Source organism: Patagioenas fasciata, chromosome 2, assembly GCF_037038585.1.
Source record: "Patagioenas fasciata isolate bPatFas1 chromosome 2, bPatFas1.hap1, whole genome shotgun sequence".
In the NCBI taxonomy this organism is placed as follows: Eukaryota; Metazoa; Chordata; class Aves; order Columbiformes; family Columbidae; genus Patagioenas; species Patagioenas fasciata.
The window spans coordinates 147,309,126-147,324,384 of NC_092521.1; the positions used below are offsets into that span (position 1 = coordinate 147,309,126).

At 38.4% G+C, this 15,259-nt stretch overlaps 1 protein-coding gene across 3 annotated transcripts in view; it reads right to left on the reverse strand.

Annotated features, from left to right (window-relative positions):
- RSU1 (Ras suppressor protein 1) overlaps positions 1 to 15,259 on the reverse strand; it is a 104,883-nt gene that overhangs the window by 73,149 nt on the left and 16,475 nt on the right. For all 3 annotated transcript variants that reach the window (XM_065831270.2, XM_065831272.2, XM_071805186.1), the window contains exons 4-7: positions 8,109 to 8,229; positions 4,349 to 4,467; positions 2,735 to 2,817; positions 2,350 to 2,464 (exon numbers count right to left, since the gene is read on the reverse strand). In XM_065831270.2, the coding sequence (XP_065687342.1) occupies positions 2,350 to 2,464; positions 2,735 to 2,817; positions 4,349 to 4,467; positions 8,109 to 8,229 (438 nt within the window). The remainder of the gene's footprint in view (positions 1 to 2,349; positions 2,465 to 2,734; positions 2,818 to 4,348; positions 4,468 to 8,108; positions 8,230 to 15,259) is intronic.

Below are 15,259 nucleotides of genomic sequence, written 5' to 3' on the forward strand. Positions count from 1 at the left end.
TTAGGAGTTTATTCATTAGGGTGTAACGCTCACATGCCACCTTTCCCTGGCTGACCGTAAAGCTGCCTGCAAAGGTGTGCTTCTCTAACTTGTCCTGGTTTGCAGAAAGGAAAACAAGGCTACAGAGGTGAAATGACCTTTCTTAACCATTCAGTAGATTCACACTTGTCTATGGCTTGTCCCTACCCAGTCTCAAACACACCGTTCAAAGCCCAGCTTGGTGCTCCATCTAGTAACATCCATTCCCTAAATGTTTGCCTAGAATCAAGCAAGAACATCGTTTTGCACAGTAAACATGCTTGCAACTTGCACAACTTACAAATGAAGACTTCAGTGTAACGTCCTCTGGAAATGTATGCCAAAATCTAAGCCATTTTAAATATCTGAAATCGTTCTAGTGCTACATGTGGCATAGACTGCAATAGAAATTACACCAACCAATCATGAATGAGGCCCTTGGGTAAGACCATAAAATGAAACATTGGTAAATTAACACATGAAGAGGAAAGAATAATTTATAGAATAGCAGTTGAATAACAAAGAATGTAGGTGACAAGCACTCAAGCTGTGTCAATCCACCTCATCCCGATCACGTGAGGCAAAAGTACAAGTCCTTTTTCTGTCAGATTGTGATACTGTTCTATAATGCAAACAAATGTTAACTAAGATGAGAAATGCTTCCCTTAGCCATCTCGAGTTTTGCAGGTCAGCGCAAAACAAACATCAAGAATTTTGTTTCAAACATTTTCATTTGTTTTGGACAATGATGGTAAAACCACTTAAAATGAATTGCTGTTATACTTGTAAGGCAACAGCATGTTTAGAACACTTAATAAGCCACAGAAGGTGGTTAGACTCAGTGCAGCATTTAACTTCCACTTTCTGGATTAAAGCAAGGCTATAATTCAGGAAGCTACAGAAAAGTACATTTACAGATAGTAGAGGCTTCTGAAATGTTATTGCTGCTGAAAGAGACTTTATAAATAAATACAACTTTCACAAAAAGCTAAATAAAGTATACTTGTGTCAAGGAATAAACACCTGAAATTAAGGAAATGGGAGCAACTTTTATCTACCAGTAGTGAGGAAAAACAGGCAGGAAAAAACAAAACAAACAACAACCACACAACAAAATCAAACAAACACAAACAAAAGCCCCAAAACACTCAGCATCATATAGTCAGCTAGATTGATAAAGGCAGAAAACCCATGATGGGTAAGCAAAGAAGGGACAAAACAAACATCCTCCCCCACATCACAAAACAGAAAAGTAGATGCTTTCCTTTGCTGTATAAAACAAAAAGCATACATTGCAGATGGTCACATTTATGCTCACAGCTGCCACACACTCTAATGGGTCAAAGCAAGTTTTTATGACAACAAATAATTTTGCTTTATCATGCTGACTTCAGTCACTAACCTTCTGAGTTTTGGGAACTATTATTTGGAAGGTACTAATAGAAACAAAGAAGTTTCCCTATGTAACAGTTCACAATAACAAGAAACAAGGTGTAAAACCTGTTTAACAGCTGTTTGAACAACAGGTAATCGATGCAGCAAAATTATTCCCAACAAAATATTTATGAAGTTTGTCAGGAAACATCAGAAACCAAATTCTGGCTTGGGGCAAACAGGGACAACTTCTATTGAACTTAATGCCCCTCACATAAAATGAAATACTGCAAAGCAAATTTAGCAAAATCAACACTTAAGTTTCAAATAAAAACTCTATAGTTTGAAATAAGCCACTTGTAGTCATATTTAAATGCCCAATATCACAAATTCAAAGTATGCTAACGAGCTTCACTGCTTTAAGTGAAAGAGCTGTCAATTCACTAAAGGAATTTAGGCTACTGCAATAGAAAAATGAAAAATTCCTCTAATTTATCTATATATTTTGCTCTAATTGAACAAACTTCCATTTTTACTGGAACAGTCACAAAAAGCCACTTATACTGCTATCAGTTTTGCTTAATATAGTTTTGGGATATCCAAAGAACGTTCTCACAACCTAGGCAGAGACAAGAATATCTTTGCAGACCAAATATTTATGATACAATGTATAAAGCTAGATGCTATATACAAATTGGCAATCAGGTGTACTAATACACAGGATAATGTAACATGTAAAAAACTAATAAAACCAAACACACATCATCATCTGGCCCCTCCTTCATATCCAGCAGGAGTGAAAAATGAGTGTTTCTCAAGGGAAACTAAATATTAGCAGCAATGACAACTTAAGCATAATAATTTCCTAGAGTTTAACAACTGCTTTTGTTTCAGAGGAAACACAGTGCATCATTATCATTATTATTCAAATAAATAAGTGATCATCCATAACCTTACCTAGTTCTGGGGGCAGCACAGTAAGACGATTTCCCTGGATATGAAGTTCCTTGAGCTGCGTGAGCTCACCAATTTCTTTAGGCAGTGATATCAGGTCATTGTCTCTAAGACTCAGCTAAGAGTGAATATAAAGTAGTCAGAACAATTTTCAGTTACTATAAAGCAGCTTAAAACAGAATTCTACTTCCTCTGCCCCCATCTTTCTCCTAAACACTCGATTCTTCCAATTTATTTACAAGTGTCTGCTGGTAAACAAGAAGCAGTTCCAGGTGTAGTGGTCTATTCCTGCAAACATGCCCTATGACTCCTCAAATTGACTAGATTCTATTCCTACAAGCGTTGCAAAAGTGAATTGATTTTCCAAGAATTTAGATAAATTACTTACTATCTGCAACTTTGTGAGCTTCCCAATATCTGGCGGCAGGATTTCAAAATCGTTGTCACTTAGATAGAGTGCACGCAGGGTGGCTGCAAATTAAATAGCAATATATAAACAGGGTGGCATATAACCCAACCATTTGAGGTCTAATCAATAAAAGGGAGTCAGGTTTGATTAATAACCCTGACTTGGTGAAAAGCCTTTGACATACCCAGGGCTCACAATAACAACGAGCAGGTCAAACTTAGATTTACTGGCGTATTGTATTGTTGGTGAGTTCAGGAAAACATCTATATTCAAAAGGACCAGCACAATTAACAATTTCTACAATAGTAGACTCTGGCAGGTTCTGGCACATAGTCTCAATGCTCAGCTGTCAGAGTACAGTCACTACTCTTTATTACCCTGAGTCTTTTTTATTACATAAATTTGCATCCTAAACAAACACTAAAAAAAAAAATCATCTGAGTTTTCTGGACAAATACACATCTATGTTAAGCTCTAGAAAAAGCACAGCCTAACACTGGGAACGAGATCTTAAAACAGAGCAATCCAGAAGACATAAATTGTAAAATCTGTAATTTCCACATTTAGTCTCTAAAAAATTCACAAAAAAAAAAGAGAGATGATCCAGCACAACCATGTAGCTGGCCAAAGCCTGTTGGGTGTAGCGGGAAGGTGGTCAGGTCAGCAAAACTTCTCCTTCCTACCACACATGAGATCCTATTTCTTTTACACAGTTTACTCCTCATCCTCTTTTTGTTATATGTGACTGTTTTGAATAATGCTGACTTAAAAATTTCCCTCTGTCAGGTTACAATCACGGAACCTCTTTCACACTGCAGCCATCCTTCCTCTCCCCTCGCTTGTCACTTTGGCTGCCAAATGCACTGATCCTGCAGCCACTTCAGCATAATTCACTGAAATGACCAGTAAGGTAGCAGAGTCACTGAAATCCAGAAAGTGCAAGAATTCAAGTTGCTTAGGCAACCAAAATGCAGCCCTTTTGCACATATGCAGCACAATGCCTTTATTTTAACCCTGAGTATGTATTTTTAATGTGTGCAAAGGTCAGCTTAGCTCTACCCTCCTGTGCCAAGCTTTGTAACCTTCTCATACTTTTTAACACACCAGACACTTCAACATCAACACATTGTTAAAACCATTCCAGCAATGAAGCATCACAGTATCACGGTATGTTTGGGATTGGAAGGGACCTCAAAAGATCATCTAGTCCAATCCCCCTGCGACCGGAACACAATTATTTCCAGAGTCAACACACAACAGTTGCCTTACAAAAGAGTTTACCTTCCCTTGAGGTTTGCAAGCTTCCATGATGTTTTAAGTTTAACTGAGTGTGGGATTCAAGGAAATATTACTCAGAAGAAAACTAATATACCATTACTAACCAAGTCTCCTCATGTTCAATGGTGTCAGATGACTGTATATCAGTGATAAATACTGCTGAGCTATGTAGAAATATTCAAGAGACATTCAAAGGAAAACATAAATATCAGAAAAAATTCTGTCTGAGTTTGGTCTCCATCAAATAAATTTCAACTGCAGAAAGCAAAGCACCATATCATGAAGATTTGTAGAGTTTTTAGAAAAGTTTCTCACTCAGATAGAAGAAGTTTCCTGGTAGAGAATTTTCATTTAAGTTGTTGTAAGTCAAGTCAAGAACCTCCAGCGCTGGTAAAGAGCCAAATCCTCTTGGCAAGGTGTTTAACCTGTTCATGCTGTAGGTGAAGAGGAAAAAAGCAGAACATGACATTAGTGTTCACTTTGTCTGGTAGGAATAATACAAGCAACAAGAGTTTTATTTCTAAAAAAATGTGATCTACACTAAAAATGCCTTTTGTTTTGAAAAGGTCTTGATACTACAAGACACTGAGTAAGTCTTTTGTGACACAGACCTTCCTCACCTCTTACTCCCATAAATGCTTATTTACTCACAAGGGATCCCATCTGTTATGTCAGTCAACGGCCACACCTGAAACATGAAGCAAAAGGGAGAACCACGCCACAGTGCTATGCTCAGCCTAAAGCTATGGTCAGCCTAAAGCGTGCCACTGAGCAAGCTGGTCCTTGGTAGGTGACCTACCTGTTAGCTCAACTACAAACTACCCTTTTGCAAGGCATCTTTACCACCTGCCGCTCCCCCATACCACATAGTTCTTCACCACGGTACCAAATAAGACAAGGAGCACCTTGACTGCACAGTATTTGCATTCACTGATAACTGCTGCCCAAACCCCTTCTCAAGAACAACAAATCTGTGTCACTAGATAACTAACTGTTGATGCAAATTGAGCATGAGGTAAATAAGGTGTCAGCCCTCTGACTGATGAGGCTTAGTCTAAATATAGTTCTTTCAGCCAGTCTCAGAGGGTTTAGAACACCCATTCCTACTGGCAAAAGCTAACAGGAGAAAAAAGGTCCTCTGATAACCTGGAGTAGACAAGCTACAGAAAACATTTTTCTGACCTCAAAGGGCTTGAACAAGGTGATTGAGATAAACACTAGAGCTGCTACAATGACAAAGAAAGGCAAGGAGCTGGAGATGATATTCATAGCACCTCACTGTTAGTGTACAAACTAGAGCTGTGCCTGCTTTATCACAGGAATGGAAAAGAACTACCAGCCCATAATTTCTCCTGTCCCTAGTGTATTTACACCAAACATATAGGTTGCCTGTATAGCTATCACTTCATTTGTCACTTGGGTTTGAAAGTGGAACAGAGAAAACAGGCATCCTCAGGAAGATGTACAGATAGCTAATACGAAGAACTGGATTTTATTCTTTTCATGGGAAACAATCATGACCTTTCACATTACCTCTAAATATATTCTTAATTTGACTCTCCTTCTGACACAAAAGTGATAAATAGATACAGCCACAATTGAAGTCAAGAGAAGATAGAATGTGAATGTATGGAGTGTGATGTAATGCTAAAAACTATGAAAACTCAAAGTATAGTACTAACAAAGTTTGGTACCCAAAAATAATGACTTTTCACTCTAGTCTCTAGGGCCTTCCCTTCCCACCTCACACAATATTTGTCAAACACTGTGCAAGACATCTCCAGGGCACTCACTAAGCCTACCTTCTAAAAGCCCTTGGCACGTGGAATTAAACACAAGAGCAGCCGCACCTCCAGACTAAGCATGATGACTGCACCTACATTTCTTTTACAGACGCTCAGATACTAATAATCCTTTTTCTCTTCCACTTTTGCATAAACCAGCCCCACCAGAACATGAAATGTTAGAGGTCAGCTCTCTGTAGCTAAATTCTGAATTCAATCTTGCTTCTCCTCATCCCCAATGAAAAGCCCTACACCTACAGTACTACTGCTGCAGCAGTAGCTATTAAAATACAGAAAGACATTCTCCACTGTTTCTACTGCAGACTTGTCACTGCTTTTAGAACTGTTCTTTGTATCAAAGAGGTCTAAAGAAAGCAGCTCCTTTTTCACCGCTAAGAAGAGTAAATGCCCCCATGGCCTTCCCTTTTGTAAGCAAGGAACAGGGAGAGAAAATGTTCTCCCTGCCGACAACAGGCAGAACGTATCTATTCTTTCGCATGCAAAGAAATCCAGGTGAAGGTCCCTAACCAGCACAAGTTCAAACACTGAGCTTGTGCCACAGAAACTGTGCCACACCTGCCTTCCCTTTTTTATTTTTTTTTAAAAGCTTTCAGTGCTCCCACCCCACTCCTTGATCCTTCTGCACCAAAATACTCCCCCAAATGATCTGTGCTCTTATTCAAGCTCTCCCTGTCGCCCGGAGGGTTGTTTTGATGTCCGGTGTGTACACATGGCCCGCAGATGAGGAGAGAGTTTCTGGTCACTACCCCAAAGCCCCAAACTACCAGGGCAGAGTAGTTTCCCCTTCACTGATCCAGAACCCATTTTTGCAGAACTAAACCTGTGTCTGGAAGGATATGGGTAAGGAGGGGATTAAGAAGTAAGGACATATAATCTGAAAGAACTTGGACCACATAACACATGAAGGTAGCAACTGTGGTTCCAGACCTAACTGTCTGCTGGTGTTAACCCCAAGGGACCCTTCATACTACATTAACAGAAAAAATGTAGTGAAGACCAGTACGCGAACACTTGTTACTGCTTCAATCCATGGAAAGATCCCAACTTCTTACTTCCTTTATCCAGAGCAACATTTCCATGTGCCATTTCAAAACATGGATTTTAACTCCCAAGGCATATACAATGCTGCTTTTCAGAGCAAATATTAACCCCCAGGTTCAAACAGATATTAGGGTGTGCTAAAGGTCTGAAGTGACCAAGACTAGAGAGACAGATCATCATGAAAACATTTATTGCCATTTCAACAGTTCAGGATGCAATTCAATTATCAGCACTTTACAAATGCCTCTAAAGCAAGATACACAGAGCCTAGCCAAAATAATTTGATATTTAAAATAATAATAAAAAATGTCTCTGATTAAAGTGTTCAGAAGTTTAATAATAAAAAATGTCTCTGATTAAAGTGTTCAGAAGTTTGAATTTATAAAATATAAGCATGCTTTCCATGAGAAGCCTATAAAGCTAAAGCTTGGCCCTACTACTGCTTTCTTAAGTAGTTACACTTTAATGTGTCCGGTTAGTTTTGAGAAGGTTCTGTGGCTCACATTTATTCTAATAATTCACAAAAGCCTTTTGCAACTGTAGTCATTATAAAGTATCAGCACCTCTACTGGAATATATCTGAATACTTAATAGGAATGCCTCTGGCTCAAATTCAGACAATAATAGCTCTTTGAATTAAATGCACATTACATTTTAAGATTTGCTGCTGCTTCTACAGGTTTAATAGAAACTAAAATTTCTTTCATCCCAAATTTGGGACTTTGTAATTAAGGCCCTACATTAACATGGAAAGATTAACATTTGGTTTCAGGGCAGGGGAGTGGTTTCTTGTGGTTTCTTGTTTGGTGGTGGGGTTTTTTTGTGGTTTTGTTTGTTTGTGGGTTTTTTTAAATTTATTTTTAATTATATTTTAAAAACAGAACAGAAAATAAGAGCCTGGCTCTTACACAGCAACCACAGCATTAAGAAACGTTTGCTAGGGAAGTAAAATTCAATAACTGTTAAGTTTAACTTCAGTATTAGATGAATGTGAGTTGCTGTTGTCCTTAAATGGTTATCAGTATACCAGAGTAAGTGCTTGATCACTTTCAAGTATCTGGCTATACAGGACACTGTCTAAACACTCTGAAGCCATAATTGCCAAATTATCCTCACAAACACTTTCTTTTAGAAATTTTAATATCAAAAAAATAAGTTGTTTCGGGTTCAGTTGTGACAACATTTGACAGTACCTGTAGTACAGTGAATTTTTGCATTAAGATACGCACCCAAGATTCAGGTGTTTGAGCTTCTGAAGGCTGCTAATTTGTGTAGGCAGCTCCTCAATCTGGTTGTTGAAAAAGTTGAGCACTTCTATGTTTCTCAGGTCTGCGATGTTTGCTGGCACAGCTGTGGGAAAGTTTTCACAGTGAGAATTAGAACAAGCTACCGAGACTACAGATGCTCCGCTAGCACCTGCCTTTTGCTCTGTTTGTACAGCGGCTGACAGCAGGAACAGCATCTAATAGCAACTGCAATAAAAGAGAAGTTTATATCAAAAAAGCCTCTTATCTGGAATCTGTTCTCATGGCTGAGAGCAGGCACCTTGTGCTCACCAGAAAATTAATACCAGTATTGTAAGGTGTTTTGAATAGCAAAAACCATTGCAGGAGAGAGACAAGGACAACAAGCGTTCTTAGAATAACAAAGAGAAGCAGATCATCCTTCTAGTTCATGTAGCACACACATGTCTCAAAAGAGCAGAGCCTAAGGGACTCAGATTAGTTCGTTCTTTGAGTTGAGGAAACAAATGATACCAAGTAGGTACACCAAGACAACAGTTTTATTAAAGGTCTTTAACAGTAAATATGAGATAAAAATTCATTTTTAGCAATGGCCCATTCTACATACTGCTTAAATAATTTAGTTCTTGTCCATTTCAGATACAAGAAAACAAATTTACAAAAAATTAAGTTCAGCCCTAAAAGATGAACTGTTTAGACAAGACCATTTTCAGTTACCTCCCATGAGTGAATCACTAACTGATCAATACACATACATAGCTACAATGGATTACCAACAAATCGATATCTGGTTATTACCTAGAAACATTAAAAATAGGGCAGAAGCACAATATGAGTACCCCTGTGTAAATAAAGTTAAACTATTCAGATTTGTAATCTTTCCCCCTTATACTTAGTGAGATTTAAGCAGACAGCTGAGGTTTACAAAAAAGGAGTTGGCAAATCACCTGCACTAAAGCTTGCACCTGTGTTCAATATTCACCTTGGTTCAGTCTCAACTTTGCCTGCATCAGGAACTCACAGAGTGCATATCTAAATAATTACAAGTTTTTATGAGGCCATGATTTTCTTTTATTTGTTGGCATGAGGCACTCTCAGTCTTAAAATGGCATCAATAATGTTTACAAAGCAGAACATAATCTAGTAAATGTGACAATACTATAATAAGTCTAATTACATTGTGAACAATAATAGGATCCCTAACAAAGACTCTAATTACACTACATAAATATTACTGTTGAGGGTCATATTCATTGCAGGAAATTTTTAGCAGACTTTTTTTATAACGTCGTTAAGGCGAATCTGAACATTTTAAAGCCCTCCCTTTGCACTATTTTCCAACTGGTCCATGCGTATCTGTCACTCAATAATAGCAAGAATTATGTGTCTTTGGAAAGTAAGGGGCAATGTACTACTACTGTTGTTTTAAATTATTCCCTAACAGAAGTTAACTGAGGGTTTTAATTGACATAATTCAGCTGTTTCCAGCCTCAATATTTCACCAGAACAGTAATTACTAGTATTTAAATGTTTTCCTTTCAGAACTTAGACTTTATAATCTGACTTTGATGAGATGCAATGGATTGACAAACCATGTTTCTGCTCTTCTCAAATAGGTACTACGTTTATGCAAGACTAGGAATCAGAAGTACTAGCACAGACAAGTTTTTGTTTAGTCAATGTCTAAACAGAGACCAAAACCAATTCTCTTGAAGTTACACTGCTGATGCAATTAATTAAAATTTGGTATGAAGTTTCTGGCCTTTTTGACAGTGTAGGAGATTACACTCTCCTAGAAAAAAAACAGTGCAACTTAACACCACAAGTTATGCTAAATGTAACACAGAGCTGTGTTGTGAGAACACAGAAACAGGAGCCTGACATCCAGAATTACCAAACCTAAGGTCACCTTTGCTGCCTATGTACCAGTTCCTGCATTTCAAGGTGAGCGCCACCATGAGATGATAAAGAAACCAAGGAGCTGTTATCCAAGATGCTGAATGTTCTCAAAGGCAACTGACAAAGTGCAGCTTACACCAAGGACAATCCCACCACTACAAGGACAGGAAGCCATGTGAAGCTTTCTTGACTCCGCTGCGGGCCCAGGCCACAGAAACAGAGACAACTGGTTAGTGTCACCCTCACAGGAAAACCAGCAACACCTTACATGTTTCAGCTGAAATGGTGTTGGTTAATGGGCACCTCACATTTAGTCAGTCTTAGTCACAGTAGACTGAGTTACCTAATGACCTCCTGCATCATGGAGTAGCGGCAAAGCTGTTCTGCATCTGTGAACAGACCGTCAGATGGGGACAAGTACCCAAGTTGAGAGAGTCCAAACAATAAGTGACAAAGCAAAAAGCTGGACCCAGTTACCGAGCTACCTTGAACTAGTGACACGTCCTTTCAAATACCTGTCCAAACCAGCTTGTTCTTCCCTTAAGAAAAAATGAATTCTTAAGCTTGTACCTCACTTCTGACTTAAGCTAAGAGACTGTGGAGAGAGGAAGAGTCATTTCAAGAATTGTTTACCTGCTTCATTAAGTCTTAATTAAAAAAAAAAAACATCCAATATCACACCTCCATGAAACAACCTGTAGAAAGATGACACCCAGGCACATCAAGATAGGAAAATGTCTTCCAGAGATTAGTTCATAAAGACTACACTTGCACTGATGATCACAACATCAAAAAGATGTTTTAGTGAGGTACTACACAGTTGAGGAGTCAGAAGTTCTACCTGTTCATCCCACTTGCAAACATGGGAAAAATTCAACTTCCACTGACTAGTTTCTCAGGTTTTTAATTTGGTTTTCTTTAGGCAGGGTATGGGTGTAAGTTTCCCCAGTGAACAACAGGAGCTGAGTCCTTGCACACTGTCCACTAGGTTTCTGATATATCTGTATAACTCCCGCATATTGTATTTCATGTTGGGAGTCACACTTAGGATACTTTATATCACTATTTTCTTCAAGATATACTAAAAGCTGCATGGGAAAGCAGGTTTAGATGAGAAAAAGCCTAAAAATTTAGCAGAGAATTTGGATGAAATTACTTTGTGAGTCAGCCTGTTAAATTGCCATATAAAGCCTCAATACAAAATTGTATTTTTTGGTTTGGATGGAGAGGTTGAAGGTATTTCATGAGAAGGAAAAACAGAAGAGCAGCTTGAGACCAGGCCTGTGGTAGGGAAGAGAGGATTTTTTCCTGTAATAGCTTATTTTTTGGCTCAACAACTCAGATTCATTTTAATACAAATGAATGAGTGATCTCTTGGATTAAAAGAAAAGCAGAAACCTCAAGTTAACTGCTGTACTGGTCTTGTAGCTAAACCGTGCAAGTTCAGTACCTTCAGGTCTAAAGATCAGCAGTGGCCAAGCAAGGGTGAACAGGCATGTAATGTTATTTGTTCTGAACTTTACATAACAAAGAGCATCCCAACTACCATCCCACTGTTATGTTGCAAAATTCTTCCCAGATATATAGCAGACTGCCAAGTACCAAGAAATTCATGTTCTGGCAATACCAAATTCCACTCGAGTCACCTTCTCATGATGAGCTGTGAGAGTGAACTGTCAGCATCCTGGTTCCATTCACCCACATATTTACAGTACGATCCACAGTGTCTTAACAACTCTTCTAGGACCATCTGCTGCCCAGTGTCATTAACAACTAAACTCCCCCTCAGCAAATGCTAGTAAAATTTGGCAGCCCAGTGCCTTTGCGTTCTTTGTGTTCAGTCACATCATGAAGCCCCATTCATATTAAGCCTCACTTCACAAGGCCAGGAACAGCTTCCTTTCCCTTGTTCAGTACTGGGAATCGCACACAGTGACTCACTATGACAGCTGCAGACTTCACCTTGATTTCAAGAGCTTGGCTGAGAATGAAAGAGAGGACCTACAGGCTGCACACCAAGAGTAAGAAGCCTTTGGTTATGCTTCTGGAAAGAGGGACTAGCAACTTGTTATACTTCAAAGCTTTTAAAAACAAATAGGCTCTTTTTTCCCCCTGAAGTTAGTGGCAATTGCTTAGGAACTAAAATTTATCCTCATCAGAGCAGCCTTCTACTCAAGGCAAGTTAATAAATTTTATTCCTACATAAGCGGCAGCTGTTCAGAAGTTCTGATATGCTTTCCCAAACATACCTTAAAGGATTAAACACTACTATTCAATGTCTATATACAACTCCACACCTAAGTATCCTGGATGTGGAACTTAGTTCTCTCTCCACATCAAGAACCACAAGCCAACGCTAGACATTTGTCTTTACTAGAGGTCTGATGTTGCCCTCTGTTGGAAGAGAAATACTGGGTTAGATAGACCTTTTAGATGAGACAGCTATTGTGCAGAGAAACATGCTAAGAACATTAGAATCAATTAAAGCAGCTTGGAGTTACACGTGTGTCAGGTACAACCCTTTCTGATAGATAAAGCACGAAAGGAAGTGTTTGTCAGACCACTGCTTAGCACTGACAACTCGATCCAGCTCCTCTTGTACACACAGCCTCTGACAAAGGAGAAGGAACACAGAAAATGGAAAAGGAGAAAATGAGGTGCATTTTTTTTCCTCCAGTTCCACTCTGCCACTCTTCCGTCATTGACGTAGGTCTCAAAAGAATTCTGCTTGTGATGGCAGGAACCTTCATACAGCTGAAAATACACAAGCTTTCTGATAAATCTATTTCTGCAAATCACCTCCACAATTATTTCAATTAAACCTTCTCTGAAACACTGGAAAACAACAGGAATCCTCACATTGTTAGAAGTAAACAAACTCAGGCATTGCAAGATTAAGCCTCGATTTGCTTTTCAATTAAAAGATGAAATCTAGTCTGTTTTTTGTATTTAGTAGTCACTCACATTATATCAAACATTTCAGAAGATACTCTTAATAAAAGAGACCCATATGAAAATTTCCTTTACAAGTTAAAATTAAAACATTTTAGACAAGGAAGCTCAGATGAAAAGCACGACAAGAGTCAACAAACCACGCAACTGGACAAGTGAAATGATTGAGTAAAAATGTAAGATCTCCATGAGAGGAACACATGATATGTAAACAAAGTTAAACATTTAAATTCAAGTATACTTTAACACTGAATGTTCAAAACAAATTTAGTCTCACTGCTGCACAGAAAACAGTATCTATAACACCTGCCTATTCATAAAACTGTCTGAAATTTAGCTTATGCCCTCCTCAATAAATATGATCCAAAGGCTACAGAAAACCTGACATTGAATTCAATGGGTTTTGAATCAGACATCAAGTTAAATAAGTATTTTAATTATTTAAAACACAATTAGTTTTTTTGGCATTCACTTCTTTAAAAACTTGAAGCTGCAAAAGCCTTGTTTTTCCAGAATGTTTCTTTAGCCAAGGAAGTAATTTTGCAGTACCTAGGAACACCACATTCAGTAGTACTACAAACATTTACAGGTTCAAAGGGAATATTTATCCAGAAGAGCTATTAAAATAGCACTACTTGTCAGAAAAGAGATTTGTAAGACCACGCCAGTTTCTCATCAAACTGTTCCACTCAAAAGCTGGTCAAATGCCGTACAGAATAAAAAGAACCCAACACAGGCCTTGCAGAGTGCTATCAGCCCACTGTCGAGCCCAAGTAAGTTTTTCTTGCCAAGAGCAAGAACCTACTTCTTAAGCCTAAAGTAAAAGCTGTGGGCTATATAACATCACAAACCCAGTTCTGCAGACTATTGCTAATCCAGTTAGCGTCAACAGGAACTTTCCATGAGTAAGGATCCCTTAGAGTAAAGGTCACAAAGACATGAAATGTTACTCACATTTTATGGAGGTGGAAGAATTTAGAATACTAAATATATAATGCATTCTGTGCATCCAATATAACTGTACTCGTAGAGCTGGAGTCATGTTTAGATTAATTTGACAAGAGTTCCGTTATACTGAGAGAGAAGCAATCAGCTTCATCAAAATGGAAGAGGAATTAGCAGAGGGAGAACACAACAGTTTTTGTTTTAAATATTCATAGGCATGCTGATATCATACTTGGCAGTTAACTGGAGAGAATCCTGATCCCAAGTAAAGCACACAGAACTTAATTTACACATTATGTAGTTCAAGTTTCCCCTTCTGCTCTCCCTCCATCCTCTTCCAAAGATGGATACTAACCTTCCTTACACTGAAAACATTAAAAACAAGCTTGTCTCCTTAATCTTCAGCTCTTTCCAGAAACCAGCAGAGTTCTCTTTTGCAATTAGCCACAGAAGCATTGCAGTTATGGAAATGTTCTTATGATCATGTTTAAATTATACTATAGCTCACTGATACGCTGCTGTGCTAACAAAGCAATTTATCAATAAACAGTTTTAATTTAGAAACCAGAGTCTAAGGAGTGGTGCTGTGAACACAAGAAAGGCTGAGGAGATTGGGAATCAAGTGACATCTAGTGAAGGCAAAGGACAAATCTGTTATTCTCTGAGAAGAAACCTTAAGATGCACTTCAGAGTTTGCAGGGCAATACTAGAAACCAGGGGTTGAGGTTATGAAGGGATTACTATGTTGAAAATAAACTACCTAACAGCAAAGAACTGAAACCGCACCAACATAGCTCACAACAATCGGACGCTTGTTAGCTTTTTTACAGCAGCAAGGAACAGTACTGTTCAAGTGAGGATGGGTAAAAAATGTGAATATAAACATACTCTTTCATTTGTGCATAAAATTTTGAAGAAAACACAGTATTAACCAAGCTTTTTGAATTACTGTGACATGGAAGTACTGTAGTGGACCACAGCATCTTCAGCTTCAATAACTGTTTTGTGAGGAGCGCACAGTTGAGCCAAGATGCTTCTGCAGGACTAAAGAACTTTAGCTGATAGTGTTAAATTGAGATTTATTATTAGACTTCCACCAAATGCAATTCCAAATGGTCTCACTAAATCTCAGTGAGTCTCTTTCAGGTGTTTAAGTATGGTATTTTCAGACTTTCACACTACTGCACAGTAGTTGGCTTTAGTTAAAGCAAACCAGCTGAAGTTCAGCATCACCTCCCCCTCCCTCAATATTTTCTTCAGTCTACTTGACATGCTTTCTGCAGTTTATTAGAGGGTCTAACCAAAGATGTCCTGAACACCAGTTCTTGAACAGATACTAA